Raw genomic sequence first — 26023 nt, 5'->3', positions numbered from 1 at the left:
GTTAATGTGTGAGTGGCACAGATAAGTAATACAATATAGAACGGTAAACTCGAAAATAAAGAAAAGATCAATTAAACGGGCAATGTTTTAGTGTTTTACGGTAGTTGAAATACACTTCATAGACTAGTGGGCTAGCTGGTGTTGTCAAACATCATGTTATATCATATATGCTTACATTACACGCACTTGATGATGATTTGAATGTCTTAATAACGTTGTCGAAACAATGATAGTGACAATGTTATAAATGTAATAACCACGGAAACTGACTGTGAACCTAGCAATAGCAGCCATATTGGATAATACGCTGTGGCAATTGATTAGGGAGCGTCCATTGATTACGTGAAAAGTTTTTGAGGATTTTTAATACCCATACCCCCCCCCCCCCCCCTCCCCCACCCTGAAGTTCTTGAGTAATTAATGGACACCCCTAAATATGTATGTTTTGTTAACATAGTCTAAATTATTCAGAATTCTATAAGTTACGTCAATCACGTGCTACTCGTACGTAGGCCTCAATGTCTACATGGCAGCGAGTTCCTTCTTTAAAACATTTAAATAGTCTTGAGTGGCCTCGGCCAAATCGCGGTCCCCGACCGAGGGATCGTCGAGGCCTAAACTGTGCCGGGGGCTGCCTTCCTCCGCTTGCCGCTGCTTCAAACGGATTTCACGAAGCCGGGCTTCAAGAATTTTCTCTCGCTTTGTCTCGCGATCAAAAACCTACATTCAAATGACAACATTTGTACTTTTGCTAGGAAGGTGAAGTGTAACCTTCCCTACTATTACACATACCTACGCTTATTGTTAAAGGAGTAAACCCCCCATACAACCATTTCCAGTCGCCGTTACGACGCGGTGTTGACACATCTTGTGTCGACACCATCTGTTTCGGTCACAATTCCAGTCGCAGAGTCGTCGCCGTGTCGACACAGTTACCAGAAATGGGGAAGGGTCGACACATGACACAAAGTGACATAAAGTGTGGTCGCCGTGTGCACACATTGTTTCGGGTTTGCGACTACTTTATGCCAAAATCATTCGTTCATTCGTTCATTTTGTTCCTGTCAAATGGAAACTGTCAGATGGAAAAATACTTAAATAAAAATAAGTGACATTAATACGCCATCTCTTAAACGGATTACAAGACGTAATTATATATTGTTTGCATTTATATTACAATATGACTTAAATTATTATGGGGAATTAAACTGCTCGAGTGATTTGATAAACTAAGTGTAATATAATCAACGCGCCACCACATTGTTTTAGTTTAGCCGGAAATGAAATTGTTTACTTCTCAGTGCCTGTGTTCATAACTATATTATTTGAAGCATTTTTAGTACTTCGATGCGTATACTATACTTAAATAACAGAAATAACGCTTTACATACTACGAAACTTGTTAATTATGATGTATAAATATGGTTCAAGGCTGAGAAATATTGCAGTCACAAATGTTTCGACTTTGTGTCGACTCTGTGTTGACACATGACACGCGCTGTCAAAAGTAATAACAAAGTTACTGGTATGTTACTGGATTTGCAAAATGGCTCCTTGTGTTGATTTGTTTTCAGATATTCTCAAAGTGTAAAAATGCCGTGGTCAGAGATGGGCATTAATCGATTAACTGTTTATTCGACTAATTAATGGAATAAAAAAAGTTAATTCTCAAATTTTAATCGCGATTAGTTTAGTCGACCTAACATAGATTGAAATTGAATTAATCTGAATATTAATCGAATAAATTATCGATTAAATCTCGATTGAAAGTTGACAGGGGGCCATTTTTGTACGTAAAAATAATAGAAATGTCTTGCATGCAGATGGTAGCAAAACACTTTGTCATAAAAGTCGAGATGGGTGTCGATATATAGGTTTTAGGGAGTGCCGATTTCGAAAATAATGACCATTTTGGAATCCGAAATGGCGGCCATGCACTGTGTCATTAAAGTCGTCATGGATGTCGTTTTATACGTTTTAGGGGGCCTCAATTTTGAAAATGATGACCATTTTGGAATCCAAAATGGCGGCCATGCACTATGCCATAAAAGTCGTCATGGGTGTCGTTTTATAGGTTTTAGGGGGCGCAGATTTCGAAAATGATAACCATTTTGGATTCCAAGATGGCGGCCATGCACTATGTCATAAAAGTCGTCATGGATGTCGTTTTATAGGTTTTAGGGGGCCCCGATTTAGAAAATGATGACCATTTTGAAATCCAAAATGGCGGCCATGCACTATGTCATAAAAGTCGTCATGGGTGTCGTTTTATAGGTTTTGGGGGGCGCAGATTTAGAAAATGATAACCATTTTGTATTCCAAAATGGCGGCCATGCACTATGTCATAAAAGTCGTCATGGGTGTCGTTTTATAGGTTTTAGGGGGCGCAGATTTCGAAAATGATGACCATTTTGGATTCCAAGATGGCGGCCATGCACTATGTCATAAAAGTCGTCATGTATGTCGTTTTATAGGTTTTAGGGGGCCCCGCTTTCGAAAATGATGACCATTTTGGAATCCAAAATGGCGGCCATGCACTGTCATAAAAGTCGTCATGGGTGTCGTTTTATAGGTTTTGGGGGGCGCAGATTTAGAAAATGATGACTATTTTGGATTCCACTTTTATGACAAAATACGTAGCCGCCATCTTGGATTATAAAATGATCATCGTTTTCGAATTCTGCACTCCCTAAAACCTATAAATCGACATCCGTGACGACGCAAGTTATCTTTATTTTCAGATCTAACAAATTGCTACAGAATACAAAGGACAAAAAAGAAGCGAGGAGGTAATGAAACATGCAAAAATACAGATGATTCCTCGACGCAATTGGGTGATTCTTAAATTGTGTCCAGATTTTTTTTGTCATAAAAGTTTATATTTTTCACATATTACTAAATCTATGGCAAAAGTTATAATATTGCAATGGATTCCATCGCATGTAGGTATAGGTGGCAATGAGACAGCTGATGCATTAGCAAAACAGGCATGCAGCGATGGCATTGAATTTCACTTGAAACATTATATGGGGGCAATAATGACTGTTTACATTTAGTCAAATTAAAGTGTCGCGAATTGTGGAAGGAATATTTCGACGAGAGATCTAGGGACAAAGGTATTTGGTATAAGACAATACAGCCACAACCCTTTAATTCTCCTTGGATTGATAATAGTGTGTTGTGTAGGCAGGATCTAGTTTTATTATTGAGATTGCGCTCTGGACACATTCCATTGAATAAGTTCGCCTACCTCATGCGTAAAGTGAATTCGGAATTATGCACCTTATGTAATCGCGTCGAGGATGTGTATCATATTTTAATGGAGTGTGTCCGAAATGAGCGACTTAGAAGACAGATATTTCATGACAATGACAGTTCCATTGGGTTATGTAATACCTACCTTTCGAACCCCATGTCTGAGGTTGTTGAAAAGGTACTAAATATTGTTAAGTGCGGTCTGAGGGACAGAAATGTGTGATGTAATTAAACTAGATGTAGCTATTTACTTTCTTTTAACTTTGTTAATTAAGTCTGTTTTTTATGGGGTGACATATTCGTTCAATCGAAAAAGCCCCTTAACAAAGGAAAAAAAAAAGTTCCGTGACATTTCGACCTTGTAATTTTTTAAGTAAATGTTTTTGTTTATCTATGAGGATCTCACTAGAATAGTATAATCAAGGTATGTTTATATTTGATGAATGAAATAGTAACGCAAAAAAAAAATATATTTGTGTCTTATATTCCTGCCGAAGACTTTTATTTTACCTTTTCCTTCTACACAAGTTTGGCCAAGTAATAAGAATTTAGGGCACTCAATTTTATTTTCACTTCTACAACAGTAAAGCTACGAGGCCATGTTTTGGTATCGTTTTCGTATAAATTCGCAGTACCAAATTTAGTTAAGGTATCACATTGACACCATTCCGAAGTAAAAACATATAAACTTATTAAAATACTTTCTTTTAAACTCCTCTTCACGCTTAAACTGCTGAACAGTTTTAATTTAAATTTGGTACACATATATTTTGAGTCCCGAGACAGGATATAATAAGTTATCTCAAAAATCACCCTTTAAAGGTGTGAAATGAGGTGTAGGGGGGAATTCAGAATTGACTTCTTGAAGTTAATACTGTTTAAGTTTAGGTTTGAAGTCATGTTTTTTCATCATTTTTAACTAAATCAAAGATGTAGACCATCCCAAATTTCATATAAATCGGTTCAGCGGTTATTGATTTCCCGTACAAATTTCCACGCCACTTTTCACACCTTCAAAAGATGATTTTGGTTATAAGATCTATCCTATGTCCTGTTCCGGGACGCAAACTATTTCTATACCAAATTTCAACGAAATCGGTTCAGCGGTTAAGCGTCAAGAAGAGTTTCAAAAAAACCGGCCAAGTGCGAGTCGGACTCGCGTATTAAGGGTTCCGTACATTAAGTCCGACTCGCGCTTGACTGCACATTTCTAATAGGTTTTCCTGTCATCTATAGGTAAAGAACTATTTTGTGTATTCAGACGGACATACATACAGACGCACGAGTGATCCTATAAGGGTTCCGTTTTTTCCTTTTGAGGTACGGAACCCTAAAAAGATTTATTTTTATTTTGTTGAATGGTGTCAATGTGATATCTTAAATGGATTCAGCACCCCAGATTTATACGAAAACGATACCAAACACGGCCTAGCACCTTCACTGATATAGATATATCAAGATAAAATTGAGAGCCCTAAATAAACTTTCAAGAGCGGATATCTCAAAAACTATTCAACATATCGAAAAAATTGACGGAATAAACTTGTAACAAATTAAATTACCTTTCATTTTGTATAAGTGGCCATGTCGCTGAGATGCATAGTTTCCGAGATATAATCGAAAAACGGGAAAATGGGACCTTCAAAGCCCCCTCTCTCCCCCCCGCTCAAGGGCCGGGGACTTTTGATATGTTCACCTCCTAACTTGTCAAACCAAGTTACGGAGTCAAAAATTGTGTTCCGAGCATTTCCCTCTACAACTTTTGGAGCATTCGTTGCCTGACCTAAGTAGCTTATTGAATTTCTTTAAAAACTTTTCTGTAAAAGGTTGACGGGTGTTGGGTGTTTATATGGTTTCGGTCGATTATTATCATTTGCATTGCCCATGATGACTTACTAGAATTACGAGCACACGAGACACTAATAGTAGTTTGACAAACCTTGGTTTTCAAGAGGTATTTTATATTGACATTTGCTGTCACAAATTTGCTGTCAGATTTAGTCGCAAACCGCACGCAAAGTGCACACAAATGTGTCGACACCTTGTTACGGAAAAGTGTAGACACGGCGACGACACTTTGTTTCGAAACAATTCTAGACACATTGTGTGGACTCTGTTACGACACATCTGACATTTAGTTACCACTTTGTGATTCTGCGACTGGAATGGTTATATGGGCCTCTTGAGCATTTCATTTACTTACTTAAAACACAACACTGAGGACTCTAGACACCTTGAGGTAGTAGATCCCGAAATATTGAATTTTAAGTAAAAAATAAACAGAAACACGTTGAATGTAAATGTAACTTACCGCCATCGTGAGATTCTTGTCATTTTTGTCAGATGCAGTCATGGATGGTGATAGTTCCAACATAAAAATAGAGCCTTTTTGAGTACCAACAGCTGCTAGCGAACCCTGTAAAAAATAGAATACTAATGTTTTCGTTATTATTGGCACCCGTTAAACTAATTTGGTGGAACGTCACTTGGGTTTCATTGTACCTTAATTTATTTTTGCCCGTTTACCGAAATTACTGAATCTCAAAACGGAACAGTGTCAAAATGTCTGACTACCAGAATGCCTAATTGTTTTCTCAAAATACTAAGTTCTCGAAATGCCTAAACATCAAATTGACGTGATGTCCTGATGTCTAAAACTCAATGTACCTACAATACTTACATTACGTCTGCTATATTGTCAATTGTCATACTTTATTAGTTACAGATATTTACACAGCTGATAGTACTCGGTTCCTGGAGTATATTTAAGTATGAAACGTTATAGCTTATTATACGATGTTTTTTGGAGAAAACTGAAAAACAAATTTACATAAAAACACCCTGTTAATAATGTGATTATTAAATGTGAACTCATTGTACCGATTCTAGTACCTCTTTTACCTAACACCTGACTGTCTGGCCACTTCATCCTAATAACCTTTTCCAGTTTTCCCGCCGAACCATAATGAAATTTAATTTTTTGGGTATCGTCTTGGGTAGTCCCATTCGTTTTTCGTCAAGTTCTTAAATTAGTCCTATTCTGCTTTCGTCACTCATTCTACATTGAAAGCCACCGACGATTGTGACGAATGTAGAATGAGTGACGAAAGCAGATACCGATACCATTTTTTGTTCGGTAAATTAAACCAAAAAAAATTAATAAGTATTGTTTTTAATTTCTATTTAAAATTAATTGTTTGAAAGTATAATCTGTTAAAATAACTGCAACTAATAAAGTAGCACCTTATATATTATTTATAGAATTTTTATATATTATTTATAATATAATTCTACTAATATCGTCTTTAGATCCTGCCAGCAGACCGTTAAAATAGAATGGTTTATATGACATAGTTTAAAAATTGTCCCATCATATAACGTACGGCATTTGAAGAACTGGGATGTTGCCTGTATTTAACCCTTTACCAGGCTGACAGTTTCAAAAATGACAATCGAATGTCAGTCTTACTGATCGAAAAAAGGACACAGTTTGAAGTCCCGTATGTGAGAAATATATGTCCCTTAGCCCGGTAAAGGGTTAAAATAAATTAATGCATGGTGTGATGCACGAAATAAAGCACCGGAAAATATTTGAAAATCCTTGACCGTATAATAGTTATTTTCAGTTATAATTTCCATTTAATAAATAGGTACTTACGAAAGAAATTAAAAGAGCAGGTAACTTGACCGTGACGTCATTGTTCTGTAAGTATTTCATATAGATTCCATAGTGGCTAAGCATTTTGACAGTTCGAAAAAAGAATCTGATTTGACTAGTCAGTCAAGTCAGTGAGTGTTACTTTTGAAATTGGGGTGTTTTGGGACTTGGACGATAAGAATGAATGTCATTAGGCAACAGTAGGCAATTTTAAGAATGAAACAATTTGTCATTTTGGGAATAAGGTAAAGGGCCCCAAGTTCGTGTTAGGGTAAACCCTCCAGTGAATGAACACCCCCCAGTGAATGAACAAAATCACGTTTTTTGTCTAAAATAAGAAATACAGCAACTTCCACCACTTTTCGTATTTTTTTTCTTATTAACAACTCTATTTTCTATGCAATGGCAACCCGTGATAAATTTATTTTCGACCAGTTTGAATGTGACTGGCATTTGAAGTTTACAGGTTTCTGGTTTTGAAGTTTTGTAAGGAAAAATTAGATCCCAGGTAAGTACAGTGTACGTTTGGAGCAACATATGAAGTGCTTATTTAATGTTTACCTGTACAAAGTTGAGTTATTTGGTTTGATTAAGAATTAAACCTTCTATAAATGTACACTTTGTCGGCGTATTATGCTATTAAGTCTTTATTTTTTATAGTTCCATTACTGGCTTATCAAATGTTCTGAAACCAGTAAATGAACGGTGTGTTCATTTACTGGTGTAGTCTAGATTTACATTTTTTTCAAAATTTATATGTAAACGAAATGGTATTAAGCTTGTTTTTTGTGATTCTGCATAGAAAACGATTCTGATTCATTCAGCCAGTATTGGAACAAACCAAATTTCTATAGTCCATTTACTAGATTTTTCATGCCTATGTATGAACAATACAAAATTTGGCTTGTTCATTTACTAGATTTCTACTAATTCTATGTATGAACAATATAACCACGAATAATGCAATGACAAGTTTATTATTTTAAGCATTACTTGCTGAGCCTGACCTATTTTCATCAAAATATGCACGTTATTTCTTGTTTTAAAAATTGATTCTCTTTTTCTTATTAATATGTAACAGGTTGCTGTGTTATTGGTGAATAACCATCATTTTATTGAATTTAAATCAATATGAAGGGATAAAAAGATATGAACGCTTTAGCTATACCTACTAAAATAGAGCTACAAACGGTTTTTATGTTAAAAATGTTTTTTAATTCAGATTAAAAAGATGTAAATAATGTTCATTCACTGGGTTTTGCGGTGTTCATTCACTAGTTTTTATGTTCATTCATTAGGTTTTTGGGTACTTTTTGATAAATTCTGCTATAACTCAAAAACTATGAAAATAATAAAAAATTGCAGAAATTACTTTCTTGTTTATTAAATGAGGATTGATAAAATTGCACTTAATTATTCCAATTATTAATGAATGCTGAGAAATGATTTTTCAAACTTGGATATTTGCTTAAGTGTTCATTCACTGGAGGTCTTACCCTAGTACGTTATTTCGTTAGTTTTGTTTCTGGCGCAAATAATAAGGTATTCAAATGTTTTTTATTCAAATTATACATATGAATAAAATCTGTATTATTCAATCTCTTCAATAAAATGATAACCAATATTTTAGTGATTAAACTGAGAATAATACGACGGTCGAAACTGTCAGACGGCCGAGGACAGCTGTGTTGTATGCGTGCACTTTTTTTAGGCGTAAGGTGCGCGCTCTCACTTGTTAAGCTTATAAGAAGGAAAAGCTAAACCCATTCGAATAAAAGTTTTTGGGAGTGTTTCTGTGGGTTCCTTAATAATTGATTTGATAAGAAAAAATATTGAATATATGCATAGAAATACCTTAAAATTGCAATAAATCGACTCACGAAATAGCGGTCATTATATTTTTCGTGTGTCTCCTATTTCGTGCCACTAACGAATCAAGGATAATCTAGAAACATTTTGAGTGCTTGTTTTTAAATATAACAAGGAAGATAATTAAAAAAATAAATTAGAAAAAAATATAATGTATTTCATGAAGTTTCGTATGAGCGATATTCGGTATATGTTTTTTTCACTAGAATTCTCATAAAACGAGTTTGAATGTGACCCGAGTTTACATTTTTAATGTATATTCACGTATATTCTCATATTAACTACTAGCACAATTTTATTTATAATGCAATTTATTTGAATTATTTTTGTGTAAGTATGTTTATATTTAACGCATAAGATTGTTAAATCTTTTTTTTGTAAATACATTTGTTTTTTTTTATATAGTTTTGGCTTTTAATCAAGTATTAAAGTACCCATATGGTTTACGAAGTCTTAATTCAATCATTAAAGTCGACGAGTACTACTTTAAGTTAGCTCTCAATTTAACATTATTTTTTTAATATTATTTTTAATTTGACCAATTACTCTAAGGAAACTTTATTCCGAAACAGGGGACACGAATTTACGAACTTAGAAGCTGAGCTAAATTTGTATCACGAAATGGGAGCCAAATAAGAGGTTCACGAAAAAAATCATATAACAAAAAGTTTCAACTAAAACCCTATAGTTTATACATTAAATTATTAAAAACGAACTAATATAACTCACTCAAAAGCTTTCAAGGTATTAAAATGCTTAGTAATTAAAAAAAATATATATACAAACTCTCAAGAGCCTTAACTTGCCGAAACAGGAGCCCTTTACCTTAAGTTGTTTTGAAATTTAGGACAAATATTAGACAATGGCATTATGAAATTTAGATGCAATGAAACCAAAGCGGAAATTCTACCATTTAGGAAAGGTTCGTAGGTAACCTAATTAATTGGTTAAACAACGTTTTGCTTAGGATTTACAAACTAGTGTAAATCCTCAGTACGTACTGTCGCTGTCTTTAGAGGGTTTGTACTCGAATAATTTACTTTCATGACTCCTACCAAATTTCATCCCTTTTAATATATTCAAGCAGGTAATATGTAGGTATACCTGTTCGTGAATCCTGACCTTGACAAGAGGGTCATCGCCTAAATACATCGTAAGGATGGGTTTGCACTGGCTGCGCAGTAAGTCCCAAGCCGAGATCACACCGTCCTCGCCCGTGCACAGCAGCAGGGAACATCTGCCGGTTACGTATATACATAGAGCTAAATGTTTAATGTGATGTTAATTTAAAGGCAGCCAGCCCCTATTGCTGATTGCATTTGATGATGAATAAATACAGTATTATAATATCATCATATACAGGGTGGAAAGGCACGACGATCCTTCCCGGAAGTATTAGGTCGTTTAAGTGATACAGAGACTATTGGTAATGGTAAGAATCGTTAATTGAGTAAAAAATAAAAATTGCAAAAATACTACTTTTTAACTGTGGTGATAACCCTATAGCATGTGCACATGACGGCTAGATTAAGGATCTCCGTCGGGAAAGCTCGGGACTTTACACTTTTTTCCGATCGTTGACAGTATCGCAATGATGTATGAATGACGCATAAATGTCAAATAAATCAAATGCATGCAAAAATATTACAAACAATTTTATTACTTTCTTAGATAATTACTTTTTTCCAATATTTAATACTATCTTCTTTTCACATACGGTGTTCAAATGTACCTCCGTGTATTACAACGCCGCCGCAGCCCGTACCCGAGTATGTCGATGCACATGCGATATAGTGTATGCTCTTCGTCATTTATCCTCTGCAGAAAGCACCAATTAGCCTTTGTCTCATTTCGTCCGCAGTTTCACATTCCGTTTGGTTTGGTACACCATATCTTTTACACAGCCCCACAAATTTAAATAGCCACGAGCATCTAACATTTTTATTTGAAGAATATGACATTCAATAAGTATAGTTCAATGAAAATTTAATTTCAAACATCAGACGTCTTGTCTATTTCCTACCACGCAAGAAGGTTTGTTAGTTTGGTATTGAAGAAGTATTTATTCTTGATTTATTCTTAGTATTTCATTTTTGCAAGTTCATTTGGTGCAACTAACACAACCTACATGTAATTTTTTATTATTTTAAATAGTTTCCAATTATTCGAAAATAATTTTGTGAAACGTGTTAAGAAACTAAAACCTTTTTATCAGTCAAGGAAACCAGAGATATTTATAAGACGATTGCGTACTTTTGAGTGGTTGTCAATGTCACCATTTGAACTGTCGTTGTAAACAATGTTGTGGTTAGTATTATTAATATTAAGGAATAACATAACTATTTCATTCAAGTATTGAACAAGTGGAACCACTAAGAAAGCGAAAATCCTGCAATGATTCTTACCGTGCTGTAAGCAGACCTAAAAATGGTTAGATGGCAACAAATTAGCATAATTTCCTGTCGAATACTGATTGTTTACAAGTAAGTTCATTGACCCTGTCACCTGTTAGGGTTAGAACAAAGTAGTTTTTTGCGTGGATGTTTAAAAGGTCATAATTTAGAAACGGTTGCCCATATTAACATAGTTTCTATGGAGAAAATATAGAGCTTAGGCTAAACTATCTCCCATTTCCGGAAAGGATCGTCGTGCCTTTCCACCCTGTATATAAAATTGAAAAACCAGAACGGGATAAAAAACGAGGGAAGAAGCGAGATGGCGCCTTACAAATTTCCTAAAAAGTTTTTGACACGTTTCTCGAATACGACGCACGTGTGATAAGAAAAACCTGTTCAAATCAATTATCTACATATGGGAATAGAACTAGAGCATAAAAACTATCGCTTCCGATGCGTATTTAATTTACAATAAGGAAAAGAAATTTTCATAACAATCTTCATTTTACGACATCGACCATTTCTCGGCAACTCTCGGTTGCTTTCGTTTGGCGGTGCTACAGATTAGACCAAATAATCCGTAAGTTAAAGTAAACTAAATTATGTTTGTCATGTTGGTATACAGGTATTTCTGAGTTTTTTTACACGAAGTAAAATAAAAAGTGCTGTCAACCTCAACCTTAGTCTATAGAGCCCATACGAGTGATTTATGTCATATATGACTTACCATTCTTATCAATCAAAGTAATTACTATATTATTATTATCAATTTGTATTTTGTTGTTTTAAATTTATTTTTGAGTTATATTATTCAGATTGACTTTCACGGCTTCGGCAAACATTGCCATTCGTCCGGGGAACGGGCTAAGAATGCTAAGATGGGCCAAAAATACAAAGTTGATAGTAAGTTATGTAGGTAGATTAAAGTGCATGTTCAGATATTATTGAGCGACCTGATAAAAATAAGCAAATGTACAGTCAACAGTCAGCCAAATATCGTAATATAATTTTGTTGCCATAGAAATAAGGATGTGGTCCGATATAGTGGCGAAATATTGAGAGACAAAAGCGGCGACAAATTCAGTGGTGGCTCGGACACTTAGAGAGAATGGGAGAGGATCGTGCCGTGAAGAGAGCGCAGGTACTTGGGACAACAAAATGGGAGACGACGAGTGGACGTCCTAGGTACCGCTGAAACGACGTAGTTGCTCAAGACCTGCTCAACCTCGGCCATGGCGACTGGCGAGAGCTATCGCAAGACCGAGAGGACTAGACTACCTATGTTTGTATGAAAAGGCGATTTAAGGGCGGTGGTCGTCCATATTCGTCTTAAGGCGAAAATTAATCTAATGAACGTTTTTGCAACTAGGCTTATAAGAACAAATAATAATTTTATCTTGAAACAAGTTTTAAATAAATACGTGTAGATGAAAAAAATACAATCTTGCCTTTTATCAAATCACATCATTTTTTGACAAATTTGCGAATTGAGTTATCCAAATAACGGCTACAAATAAGAAATCCCTATCACAGTTTTAAACCATGGCAGGGTTGAATACATAATAATGTCGGTATTTATATTTAACTAAACATAAGACGAACTCTTTATTTCATTTACGCGAGCGGAGCTGCGGGCCCGTCTAGTAATATAATAATAATATAGCCTTAATTTCCATGACTTTACATAGTTTTACATAAAAAATAAAGTTAAAAACATAAACAACTTTTAATGAAGACATGGCCCCTTGTTGGGCATAGGCCTCCTGTCTCCCATCGTTCCGGTACTTTGCCTTCTCCATCAAATCTGTCCCCGCTATGTTTTTGATATCGTTAACCTAACGGTCTTTTGATTTTCCGGATCTCCTTTTGCCACTTGGACCCATCCATTTAGTGACGCGTTTTGTCATCTTATTATCTGTGGACCTGGCAAGATGTCCTGCCCATTTCCATTTTAGCCTTTGCGTGTATTGTACTGCGTCTATTATTTTAGTTTTCATACGTATGTTTTCACTTTTTTGTTTGTCTCTAAGTTTTATTCCTAGGATGCTCCGTTCCATAGCACGCTGGCAGGAGCGTATTTTGTTTTTTTATTATTATTTTATATGTAAATATCCAGGTTTGTGCACCATAAGATAAGCAAGGCAGCAAGCAGGATTCTATGACTTTTTTCTTTAACTTGAGTGGAAGTTTTGATTTTAATATTTCTTTGAAACTCCAATATTTCTTCCAAGTAATGTTGATTCTGTGGTCTATTTCGTCTTCGTGTATTGTTTTGCTGAAAGATATTTGCTTGCCAAGGTAAATATAGTTATCTACGTACTCTATGGACGTTTTGTTTAAGGATATTGGGTGTTGGTAGCCATTTGTAGCGACTTTTGTTTTCAGAGTGTTCAGTTGTAATCCTATAGCTTGGCTAGCCTTTTTCAGTTCTACTATGATCGTTTCTAGTTGTTTTGATGATGTTGCGAATAGTACGATATCATCAGCGAAGCGTAGGTTGCTCAGAAACTCCGTGCCAATCTGTATTCCTTTCCTGTTCCAGTTTAAATTCTTCATAATATGTATTTTGGAGTACAGATATAAATATTTTGGGTGACATTGGGTCCCCTTGCTTCACACCTCTAAGTACGTATTTTTATTATTGTCTAGCCTGTCTAGCTTTACTCTACTTTTACTTTTCTTGTATATATCTTTGATTATATTTATATATCTGGTTGGGACGCCTTGATGCATCAGCGCTTGCCAGATACTCGCGTGGGAAATTGAATCGAACGCCTTCGCGTAATACAGTATTAGACTGGTCATCTTCTTCCTCGCGTTGTCCTGGCATTTTGCCACGGCTCATGGGAGCCTGGGGTCCGCTTGGCAACTAATCCCAAGATTTGGCGTAGGCACTAGATTTTACGAAAGCGACTGCCATCTGACCTTCCAACCCAGAGGGTAAAACTAGGCCTTATTGGGATTAGTCCGGTTTCCTCACGATGTTTTCCTTCACCGAAAAGCGACTGGTAAATATCAAATGATATTTCGTACATAAGTTCCGAAAAAGTCATTGGTACGAGCCGGGGTTTGAACCCGCGTCCTCCGGATTGAAAGTCTCACGCTCTTACCGCTAGGCCACCAGCGCTTTTAGACTGGTCATATTTTTCATAAAATCGATTTCGACTGGCAAATCATATTACTTTTTGGTAACGGGGGTTTTTAACCTAATTAAACCCCACTGAATCCGAATTTGCCGGTTGTCCGATCAAAATCATGACCGGAAGTGAAGTTGATATTAAAGGTCCCTTTTTTAGTTTTTCGTAAATAACTCTTAAACGGTGGCGCATAGCAAAAAATGTGACGTCCCATGGTCAAAGGTACCTTATGGCGGGTATGGAGTTATGCATACCCCAGTAATCTACAATAAATAAGCTATCGATAACACAAAAGATCAACCTCCTAAGTTGTGTAGTTACAGATATATGATTTTTTTTTAATAATGTTGTGAAATGAGCAACTTTACGATAGAGAAGTTTTAAGTTTAGCCGCATAAAAAACTATGTTCCTGAAGTAAGTTACATAGTTGACTAAAAATAATAATACCTTATACATCTGAGATTAAAAAAATGTTGCGACTTGTTCTGTAATGCAAATAGAAACCTTGGATATCGACTGATTTATGTGTATACTAACCAATCTCTTGAAAATAAAGTTTTATTTGATTTTCACGATTGATTCCAATGAGCCAATGAGCTCTCAAGATTTAAATTTATCTATTAGAAACGACGCCGAGAGATAGTTTAAGCAAAAAAAAATACCGATTTAGAGGTGAAAATGTATTTTCTGACTTTTTCATGTAAAATCACAAAATTGAATATTTTTACTTTTAATGTGACCCACAATCAATTTTTCTGAGCACATATAAAAGAAGTTCTGCTATTCAAATGAAATAAATCCTAAAGCCCGAACTAAATACTATATTTAACTTCTTATGCCACTTTAAACTTACATAAAAATAAAAGTATTTGTTCCATACAATTAAGAAAACGTACCTTATGGGTATAAATTATTTAATAATACATCACTACAAAACATCAATTACATTGAAGTTTATCTTTTATGAATAGAAAATATTAATTTACATTAAACTGCCACAAATTTAATTAGTTCTTCGTCATAATAGTCTTTAAAAAGACCAATAATTTGTATGTGAAGAAAAGGTACCTTGTGGTTAAGTTACATGATGAGGCATGATGATGATGGAACAGTTAGAATAAACTAATAATATTTTGGGGTTAAGATGGTATACATCGTCTATTTCTTATCAATAATATATTTTGGTTGCCATTGAAGACAAGCGGCTTTGAGGTTCAATGACCTCAGATATTTCATATGGCAATGCGTCGGGTATTGGCATTTTTCAGCAAACCAAAGGCAGATTTATTGCATGCGACCAAACCAAATGAAGATTATTCTAGTTAAGAAAGACTTGACGAAAGTAACTTTGGTATAATAGCAGGCTACTTGGATTTTCAAATTAGTTTTTCAGAATGCTAATACAGTTCTCTACGAAACTTCTTTTCCCGTATTGACTAGTTTTTTTGGGAATTTTCAATGTTTTTTCCGTAAGGTACCTTTTCTACTAAACTCTGAGACGACATTACTAGGCTTATAACGAACTTATAACAAAAATAAAAACAGGTAAACAAACGTTACGCATTAAGGTTTCAGATCCCACAATAAAAAAATATTGAGCATTTCTTCACCTTTTTACAAAACATTTAATATCTCCGAAACTAGAAACCCTCATAGGGTACCTTTTCCCATGGAACATCACAAATGTTCTTAAACATAAGTAATCTACTGGTCCGTGGCGTACACGACAAAAAAGTGTGATATACGGGAAATGATGATGATGGAATTTCCTTTTGCAGAGTTGCTCCTTTTGACTCACAGATTGATTTAGGAAGGGGAGCCAATCGAATTTTTGATGCAATATTTTGACTTAAGGGGGGGTGCCCCCCTTTTTTGTGTGAATATTAAAATAAGAAAAATATAGGCTTTTATTCGGAAAAAAATTAAATAGAAAATTTTTATTTTTCATTTATTTCAAATTATTTATATGAAACCGTATAAATTATATATCAGAAACGAATTTAGCATGCTTGAGTTACACGAAAATGATACCAAACTTGACCACATACCAAAACTTTATTTTTTACAAATATCGGGGGGCACCCCCCCTTAAGTCAAAACTTTGCATCAAAAATTCGATTGGTTCCCCTTCCTAAATCAATCTGTGAGTCAAAAGGAGCAACTCTGCAAAAGGAAATTCCATCATCATCATTTGCCGTATAATTAAGTGAACACCAGGGACTATACATAAAATTGCCTACAAGAAAGATTCAGTACAATTTTTCGCTAGGATCAATATTCAAAGAGATATTAACGCGGGAAATTGAATTATAATCACTTCTAAGATCCCTTTTTTAGTTTTTCGTAAATAACTCGTAAAGCTCGTGGCCAGTATCAAAAAATGTCGTTAAACGTTAATAAACTACACAAAAATTTGTACAAAAAAGATTCAGTACATTTTTGCGCAGGGATCAATATTTAAAAAGATAATAAAGAGGGAAAGTTAATTATAATAAATTCTAAGGTCCCTTGTTTTTATTTTTTCGTTAATAATTTTAAACCGACTCAGCAAAAAAAATCTTATACATAAATAATAAACTTAAAATTTCCTACAAGAAACATGTAGAACACTTTTCGTGAGCGTCAGGATCAAAGAATATAATACTCACTAGGAGAAGAACGATAACTCCATACAAAATAATGTCCCTTTCAAAAGTTCGTTTATACTACTAGCGCTCTGGTAGGATACCATTGTAATTAGAATTGACAACTCGTTTAGCCTAGCGGGTATTGGCAGTAATCCAGTTCAGGAAGCGAATGGTCCTGGGTTCGAATCCCGGAGAGGGAATTTCTTTTTGTATTTTTTTCTTTTTTGTTGGGGTCAGGTTTTTAAGAGCCCATCCACATGCACACTAGCGCCACTACTGAATACATTAAACTAGTTTTTATGTTACTGGATTCGTCAATCTACCCGTCCAAAGTTAAAACGGCCGTTTTTATTTTGAGCTCATAGATCGACGAATCCAGCAACTTAAATTTGATGTATTCAAAAGGTACTTAAATACACAATACAGTCCGTAGCGGCCCCTTTTTTAAATACCTGTCGTTAAATTTAAATAATCACGATTATTTAGCAGTGGCGCTAGTGTGCACGTTGTTGGGCTCTTAAATTAGCATATCACAAATAAATAAAAAAAATACGTTAAAAGATAACGATTAGGTACTATATTTAGAAATTCGTCAAATATTAAAGGTAACAAAAAGTTACGTAGGTATTAAGATATAAATATTTTCATTCCTATTAGCATTACTGTATATATGTTAGGAGTAATACATATGAATACATACATTAATATGGCAAATGGTTACAAGTTGTTATTACATCTATCTGGTTATCGGAGATTTTCTGCTTCACAGCTCCGCGCAGCGTTCTTGATCACCAGGAAACTAGTCTGGATATGCTGCAGATACGTGGCCTTTGAGCTTTTTCCAAGAAATCACATGACGGCCCAGGATTACATTATTATCTCACGCTCAAGCCATCAATTTGATTGATTCAATTTCTAAAACAAAATAGTCACAAATTAAACAATATAATCTAACTTCCTAATTACTAACGCCACTAATTCCTAGGGTCTAAATTTACAAGCTCAAACAATGTGAAGTTTTACATCTATGATGAATTTTGATTATAATTTCGGACGCGATATAACGTCCGCGGGTTTATGGGGATAGTAAGATTAAATTATTATATTTGAATTTGGTAATTAGTACGCTCATTTTTATTTAAAGATTAATATATTTCTAACCTTGAAATTATCGCTGTTTCTGGTTTACTACAACGGTTTCCATACACACATTAGGGCTTTTCATAATCCGGATAAGAATTGTTGATAAAGTCGCCATTGCCGGATACAGCAAGGAAGGAAGAGAGACAACGGTTTAAATTTAACTAAGCCTGTGCGAAGACGCATTTAGATATGTTGCTCGTACATATGAATAGTTTTTATTTTAAAAATAATAGGAACCTAAATAAATATATTTCAATTGAATAAATCGTTTTATATGAAAACTGATATGATATTTTTGCGTTAAATTACTTTACTGACAGCATTGACATTACCGACTTTTGTAATGACCTATGTTCTTACCGGCCAGACCCAAATCAAGGCCTATCAAAGAGGCCTATTGACAAAGTTATTTTTTAATTTTATTAAGTAGGGTAGAGGCACGTCTACCCTTCGTAGATTTTATGAACATAGACAAAGACAAACTGAAATATAATAGATAACAATTTACGTATATTTGATATGACTACTTCATAAAATACAAATCAAAATATATTTGATAAAATAATTTCATTTGTTCCTAGAAATCGTATCTATAGACAAAGCCAGTTCTAGCAATGTTGCTGTAGTAAAATATTGTTATGTTAATTACTCGCAATCTCGTCTGGGAACGGACAACACATATACAATTTTGAAGGGTCACATCGTTTCAAGGAAGTCAATAGGCCTTGGTCAGGATGGCGGGTGGACCTACCTTTATACCTCTACATATATAACTCTTTCGGAAACGAGATATTTAACCAAAAAAGTCCACCCGTCATTCTGACGTCAGGATGGCGGGTGGACCTGTGAAATCTTGGATTATACTGCACTCCAAGTATGTAGTTATAGTGTACTTTCAGTGTACTTGCGTAAACTATGAATAAAAATCAGTGTACTTCTTCCAGAAACGAGATATTTAACGAAAAAGGTCCACCCGCCATCCTGACGTCAGAATTACCTGTAAAATCTTGGATTATACCGCACTCCAAGTATGTAATTATCTCTGGAGCCGCCATTAACAGGCGTTCCCCTCTGTCGAAAATAGGCGGCCAATGGTCAACCACATGTCAACCATATGTATGGACTGACGTTTATCTGACATGACGTACCTATACATTTGATGTGCCCCTCCCCCGCAAAAAACGGCAGACTATTTTGTACCGAAAATTTTAGACATGGCGTCTCCGTTGGTTATATCCTCTAAGGTAATTATAGTGTAGAGTCTGGCTAGCCAAAAATTGTTGACAGATATTTCGTTGTTGTATCACCAATTGTCTATGATTTAAAAAAAAAAGCTAAAAGTCAGTTGTCAATTTATGTCATTCATTCAAATTGTTTGCGGTTTATAAGGGGTTTATTTTAAATAATATTAATAATGTCTATACTGAGTGAGGTTCGCAAAGTATTATTTAAGCTCGTAAATAATTACGACAATGTGCGAAGTCGACGTGTAGCGTTGTATAACGAAAAACTGCAATGTTTACAACTCCTAAAGAAATGTAAACAAATTCGGAGGTTGCTGCTCTATAAATATTTTGATACTTAGCTTTTAGCATATTTGGCATAGTACTTATGTATTTTTTTGGTGATGGATTAATATTACGGTATTATCGAGCTAGATCTTATTTACACTACATTTCATTTTTCGCCTTGTTACAATGGTATATGGTGAGAAAGTGTTAACATATGTGTTTATCGTTGACTGTACTTTACATAGTGGTAGAAATTATGTGAGCTGACTTTGAGTGCACGTCAACGTATATTTAACTTATATCCTTAGGTACCGTACATGTGCACAGAAATAAAAAATATTTTCTAGTATCAAAACTATAATTCCTACTACACAAAGTGTGACCAGCCCAAGATTTTTTGAATTTCCCGCCAAACATTTGTGTAATATTTCAGTAGCCAGACTCTACCTTCAGTGTACTTCTGTAAACCTTTATTAGAAATCAGTTTTCTCGTCCCTAAAACGAGCTATGCTCAAACTACAGTCCACCTGCCAACCTGCGGCGGTAGCACGGTCGCATTTTTATCGCTTATCATAGTGACAGACAATAAAAATGGAACCACGTTAAGCGTATGTTATTCTTCGAAATTAAACTTTCGTGAGTTATATTATAAAATATTTATATAACAATCACTCACTTGTATTGTTAGTCGCTATTGGCGCCAGGTTTCGGGCCCGTCGAGGGTCCTTCCTCAGGTACGGTAGTACTATTAGTTATTCTGTGTCTCAGGCTCAGGTGCTCGCGCATTATTATTATCAATTGAGTGAGAGAGTCGCGAATTCTTCTAGTCATGAGGCTAATTAGGATAGCGCAATACATAAGAAGTCAACTATCGATGAAATAAAATAAAGGTTTCCTAAATTTTATTGAAATGATAATACATGAAAAAGCCGAATACTACATACTTACTTAAAAAAAAAGGCTAATAAAATTACCAAAAAGATAAAATAAAATAATTTGACAAGTTTTAACACACGGATTGTAGAGGATGCGAGTTCAAGTCCTGCCGGAAGCGTAACCATTTAAATTTTTTCCTTTAATGGAATATCGCTCGCGTCTGTATCTGACTTCTTGTATGTCTTGTTAGCAAATTGTTTTAGACTTATGTTCAAGATTTTTTCTATCGAGCGACAGTCATAAGCTCAACTCAGGAGCGCTGAAGTTCCTAGAGAACGGCAAATTATTGCTAATTAAATTTTGGACACCGTATTGTGATCTAAAAAAGCGCTACGGCTTCTCAAATATTATCTTCAAATTAATAATAAGAGCTCAAGTATACCTACCCTTTACAGGTTACTCTGGTGGGGTTAGTGATAATGTTTAAAGTATAAATGTTATAATGTACAAGAACCAATGAAAATGTTTTAATAATTTATAAATACTTAATTTTAATTTTGCGATTATTATTACCGACTACCATTCCTTACTTTTTGAACTGGTAACACAGCGAAATGCTATAGTGGTAACATATTAACAAAGATTCCTTGAAATGGTTTATAATAAGCTAAACACTGAGCTATTTTGTGAATTAAATATTCTTACATTATTACCATCTATCGAGCTTATTAGGCACTACTTAGTTAGGTCAGGTGACAAACAAAGATGTCACTTTAACATAGGTATGTTAAAGTGACATCTTTGTTTGTTACTATTAAACTTAACTTCGCCATCTTGTTTGACATGGATAGTGTAAAGGTAACTCACACAAACAAGCGTTAAGCAAAATTTTCTCAATTTTTAAATGATGTTTTAAATAATATTATTGAATAACTGGTCATTATTTTCCATTTTGCTAAAACAAACGATCCATATTAACTAAATATCAAGGTTTAAAGTGCGGGAAGTCAACTTATTAAGAGAAAATCTGTAAATACAAAAAATGTATGAAATTCGGACAAGGAGAACCACCTTAAATATTGATCCTAGAGAAAAAAGGTTCAAAATGTTTTTGGATAATATTTTATGTAGATTATTTATTCATTAAAACCTATTTTGCTATGGGACACCGTTTACGAGTTATTTACAAAAAACTAAAAAGGGACTTTAAAATTGATTATAATTAACTTACCCGCTGCTTTGTCTTTTTAAATGTGTTCTACATATTTCTTGTAGGAAATTTTATGTTTATTATTTATGTATAAGATGTATTTTGCTATGAGTCATACTTTTCAAATTATTACAGAAAAAATAAAAACAAGGAACCTTAGAATTTATTATAATTATCTTTCCCTCTTTATTATCTTTTTATATATTGATCTCTACGAAAAGTGTACTGAATCTTTAATGTACAAAATTTTGTGTAGATTATTAACGTTTAACAACATTTTTTGATATTGGCCAACGTTTACGAGCTATTCACGAAAAACTAAAAAAAGGGACCTTAGAAGTGATTATAATTCAATTTCCCGCGTTAATATCTCTTTGAATATTGATCCTAGCGAAAAATTGTACTGAATCTTTTACTTATGTAATAGAACATTTTTTGCTATGCGCCACCGTTTTAGAGTTACTTACGAAAACCTAAAAAAAGGGACCTTTAATATCAAATATCTCACTTTCGGTCAAGATTTTGATCGGACAACCGGCAAATTCGGATTCAGCGGGGTTTAATTAGGTTAAAAAACCCGGTTGTCAAAAAGTCAAGCGCATCAAGAAGGAGAGCGATTTAGAATTTTTTTGTCTAGTCTATAATATAGAGAACATTCTTAAACGAACCTCGTGGGACTCCACGTGGCGCAAGTAATTTTGTGGCGCGTCGGTGGCATCGACAGCACGGGTGAGTCACGGCTATCCTCGCTCCATACCTGCAGCCTCCAGTCTCCCACGGTCAAGAAGTTCTTCAGGAAATACGGATTGCGCTCCACTGACCGCACTGTGCCACTATGTGCTGGGTACTGTAAGCATAATATAAGATGAATGAAACAATACAACAAGAAGAGATGAGAAGAAGAGATGAATGAAACAAGTGTAAAATGCTGTATAAAACTTTCCTTACAATCAGTTTAGGTATGATTAGGTACTGAGCATTCGTTTAATTGTGACAGTATATCTCACCTGGATTGGGAGTTTATCCAATTGAGTTTTTCCTTTCCGGTTACCGTTAACGACGAAACCGTTGTCTGTTCCGACCATGAATCGCGTAGGGATAGTGAATTCGTACTCCATCGTGCTAATGCCGTAAGCATTTGCCATGCTAGGAACATCAAACGTGTATTTGGCGATATCAATAATCATTTCATCAGTAGGCTCGGACATATTTCGCGCGTCCCACCATTTACACACACCATCGGGTCCGCCCGAAAAGAATTCTAGTCCCGACTTGCTGTTTATGAAGAGCACATTACGCACCATATCACGGTGTGCCACGTGCGGCGGGCACTCCGACACCGCTTGGCTCCCGCTCCGTATGTCAAACACCACTACTTGACCGGTAACTAGTCCTCCCGCCAACATAGTGCTATCTTTTGGATTAAATTGTAAATCCAGTAATATGGACGGAGGCATAAAATTCATAAATGGCTCCGCGGGGGTCTCCACGTCCCATAAAAATCCGAAGATGCTGTCTTGTGGGTTACGGTAAAAATTCATGTCCACGTAAGAAACAGCAAATCGCATGTGGCCTTCAGGCTGCCAGCAGATGGAGGAGATGGGGCGGCCTCGCATAGGGTCGCGGTACACGTTGACAGTGCGCATGCTGTTCTTATCTACGGGCGGCAAACTAGCCATGTCCGAGTAATATATTTGGTACATATCGATTGCATTATTTTGCAGTGCGTAGTGTTCCATACCCTGTACAATTTATTAGGTAACCGTAAAATAAGAGCATTAAAAATAAGAACTAGAGTTAGACCAAGAAAAGTCTGCAGAGATTTTGATAGCCCACGCAGTGCAAGCGTTATTTTAAACGTGAAACTTCTATGAAATTATGACGTATAAATAACACTTGCACTGCGCGGGCTATCAAAATTTCTGCAGACTTTTCTTGGTCTAACTCTATGTGTTAAGTTGGTACGTATCATCCCCTCCGGCCGTTTTGGCAACCAGTTGTTAAAAAAGAAGAAATCATCCTGTTACGCAACTAGTTGCCCAAAAAGAAATTCTATTCCTGAACCAAAACTAGCGTAGATGACAGTGGAGTTTCGCAACCAGTTGACGAAAAGGAAATAATTGTCTGTGTTTACAACTGGTTACCGACTGGTTAAATTGCGAAATTTATATTGTCCTACGTTTAGCTGACCTTAGCTTAAAGAGTCTAACGTACGAAACTTTCTTTTCAAAAAATATTTCCTTTACAACTTAACTAGACGGAGCCCCGCTTTGCGGGGCTCCTATTATTGGCCGGTTTGCCCTTCGGGCATCTGAAGCTACCTAACGAATCTAACCTACCTACCTACCTACCTAGGCTTTTCCCCCCAAAGTGTACTATTTTCACGGACGTCACACTAAACTAAATCAATAGGTAGGTTAGGTTCGTTAGGTAGCTTCAGATGCCCGAAGGGCAAACCGCCCAGAAATAAGAGCCCCGCTACGCGGGGCTCCGTCAACTCTGGGTAAGTAGGAAGTGTTCTCGGAAATATTGATTTAAAATATTTAATATAATATATATTTTTAAATACAAACTAGTCACATTACGTTCTAAGTGTCTGAGACCTATTCTTCATTGGCAACTGGATGTAAAATAGGAATGGATTTTTTTTTGGGCTACTAGTTGCGTAACAGGATGATTACTTCTTTTTGACAACTGGTTGCGAAACTTGGTTACCAAAATGGCCGGAGGGGTATCATCAATTTTGATATCGAAATTATTGATTAGATACAGACACTTAAAATAAAATAAGAAGCTTACGGGGCAGCAAGCATTGACGCAACTGATATATTCATCTTCCTTTTCGATCTTGCGGCGGTAACGTTGCGTGGCTTCAGGGTCGAATATATTGACATCCTTGGGCCAGCCACCTTCGGCGTGGTTGGTTCCCGTCGTATTGTATTTAGCTCTACAAAATAGGTATATATTAGGCAAACGGCAGCAACCAGGTATTTTGAATAGGAATACTTTGCCAAATACCTCTATAAGGGTGTAGTAGAAATGGTTTATTTTAAAAATGTATGTGGCGTTCCATGCCTAAAAGGTCCTTATGCTATATGTGCATCCTTGGATGATGGAATGCCACATATAAGAAGTTTTTGAAGCAAAACAATTTAATGGGACATTCGTTTCTGATACCACAAATGTTAGACTTTATTCACGTAGAAGTCATTGAAGGCATCTAAATATATATACGTTCAGCCCCATTTTGCTTATTTACGGGATGAAATTGAGTTGAAAAGTAGTGTTCTACTTCTTCGGGGCCCAAATGAATGACACACGGACACACTGACGCGGAAACCGCTCTGGGGCCCATTTCTCGAACGATATTAATTACTTACTTACTGCTGTGGCGCGACCACCCGAAGTGGATCTTGGCCTCCGACACCAAAGACCGCCATGCTACTCTGTCCAAAGCCGTTTCTGTCCAGTCGACGGCGCCGAGTTCGCTAAGGTCTTTCTGCACTTCGTCTCTCCAGCAGCACCTAGGGCGTCCAGACGGCCTTCGGCCACTTGGTACTCCAGAGTACGCCCTCCAGACTGCGCGATCTTCCCCCACCCGGACTACGTGCCCGATATTAACGAACGAACGAACCGAACGATATTAGTCTAATATTATTTGACAGTTCGTGGACTATTAGTCTAATATCGTTCGAGAAATGGGCCGTTAGTTTGAAATATCTACGGATCCTACTGTCACTGAGAAGGCTTAACTAGTTTATCTACCGCTTTGTGTTGATTTCACGTTGCGAGAAGTTCGGAGTGTTCTGGGTGGCCTGGTGTACTGGGTTCCGCAGTATGAAAGCTTTCTGTTCAGCGGGATTAGGCAGAATGGAGTCGCACAATTCTGGCCCTTGTTCACAGAACATGGGCTGTCTTCCGAAGTCTCGCCGTTTCTTTATATACGAGTAAGTTTCCATTATACAATTATTTGGAGGCCTATTCTCAAATAAATAAAATAAAATACTATATTTAAAATATTGATTACTGGAATATAAAATAAAATTAAAACAGCTAAAATAGTGTAAGGAAACAAACAAGAAATCGACTGAAATATGTCTAAAACAATTGCTGGAGTTTTTGACAAGGATAGCACTTTTTTTACTTGCCTCGTTTAGACTATTACCCCGCTTGTACATTCAGCCATCGTTGGCCAATCTGGACGTGATCTGGACGCAGTTATGTGTTACGAAAGTCCGCAATTGCGGTCTCGTTCTAGCGCTTAGCCTGTGGCGGTTTGACCTTTTCGGCTACATGTCTATGGTTCGAAGAGTTTGAGGACACCGGGTGCGTGTGCGTAG

The 26023-nt window shown here is 35.8% G+C and overlaps 2 protein-coding genes across 2 annotated transcripts in view; one reads left to right on the top strand and one right to left on the bottom strand.

Moving 5' to 3' along the window:
* The window catches only part of LOC134804764 (angiopoietin-related protein 2), a 139641-nt gene that overhangs the window by 59926 nt on the left and 53692 nt on the right, over window positions 1–26023 (top strand). The gene's annotated exons all lie outside the window — the stretch shown is intronic.
* Window positions 512–25678, bottom strand: LOC134804916 (dynein axonemal intermediate chain 2-like). The gene is made up of 7 exons (XM_063778237.1): window positions 25449–25678; window positions 24483–24630; window positions 22691–23425; window positions 22352–22530; window positions 9887–10019; window positions 5567–5671; window positions 512–720 (listed from the first exon to the last, which is right to left on the bottom strand). The coding sequence occupies exons 1-7, from the start codon at window positions 25640–25642 to the stop codon at window positions 523–525; spliced, it is 1692 nt and encodes a 563-aa protein (XP_063634307.1). The 5' UTR covers window positions 25643–25678; the 3' UTR covers window positions 512–522.

Source organism: Cydia splendana, chromosome Z (genome assembly GCF_910591565.1).
Source record: "Cydia splendana chromosome Z, ilCydSple1.2, whole genome shotgun sequence".
Classification (NCBI taxonomy): Eukaryota; Metazoa; Arthropoda; class Insecta; order Lepidoptera; family Tortricidae; genus Cydia; species Cydia splendana.
The sequence above is the reverse complement of the archived record's forward strand: the minus strand, read 5'-3'. Positions and strand labels throughout refer to the sequence as shown.

What these genes read in the sequence shown, in the direction of transcription:
- LOC134804916 (XM_063778237.1), bottom strand. Translation starts at nt 25,642, where the DNA reads ATGGAAACTTACTCGTATATAAAGAAACGGCGAGACTTCGGAAGACAG. An exon ending in TGGATAAACTCCCAATCCAG is followed by an intron (nt 22,531 to 22,690) that starts GTGAGATATACT and finishes TTATGCTTACAG; the next exon opens with TACCCAGCACATAGTGGCAC. An exon ending in ACAAGAATCTCACGATGGCG is followed by an intron (nt 721 to 5,566) that starts GTAAGTTACATT and finishes ATTTGAATGTAG; the next exon opens with GTTTTTGATCGCGAGACAAA.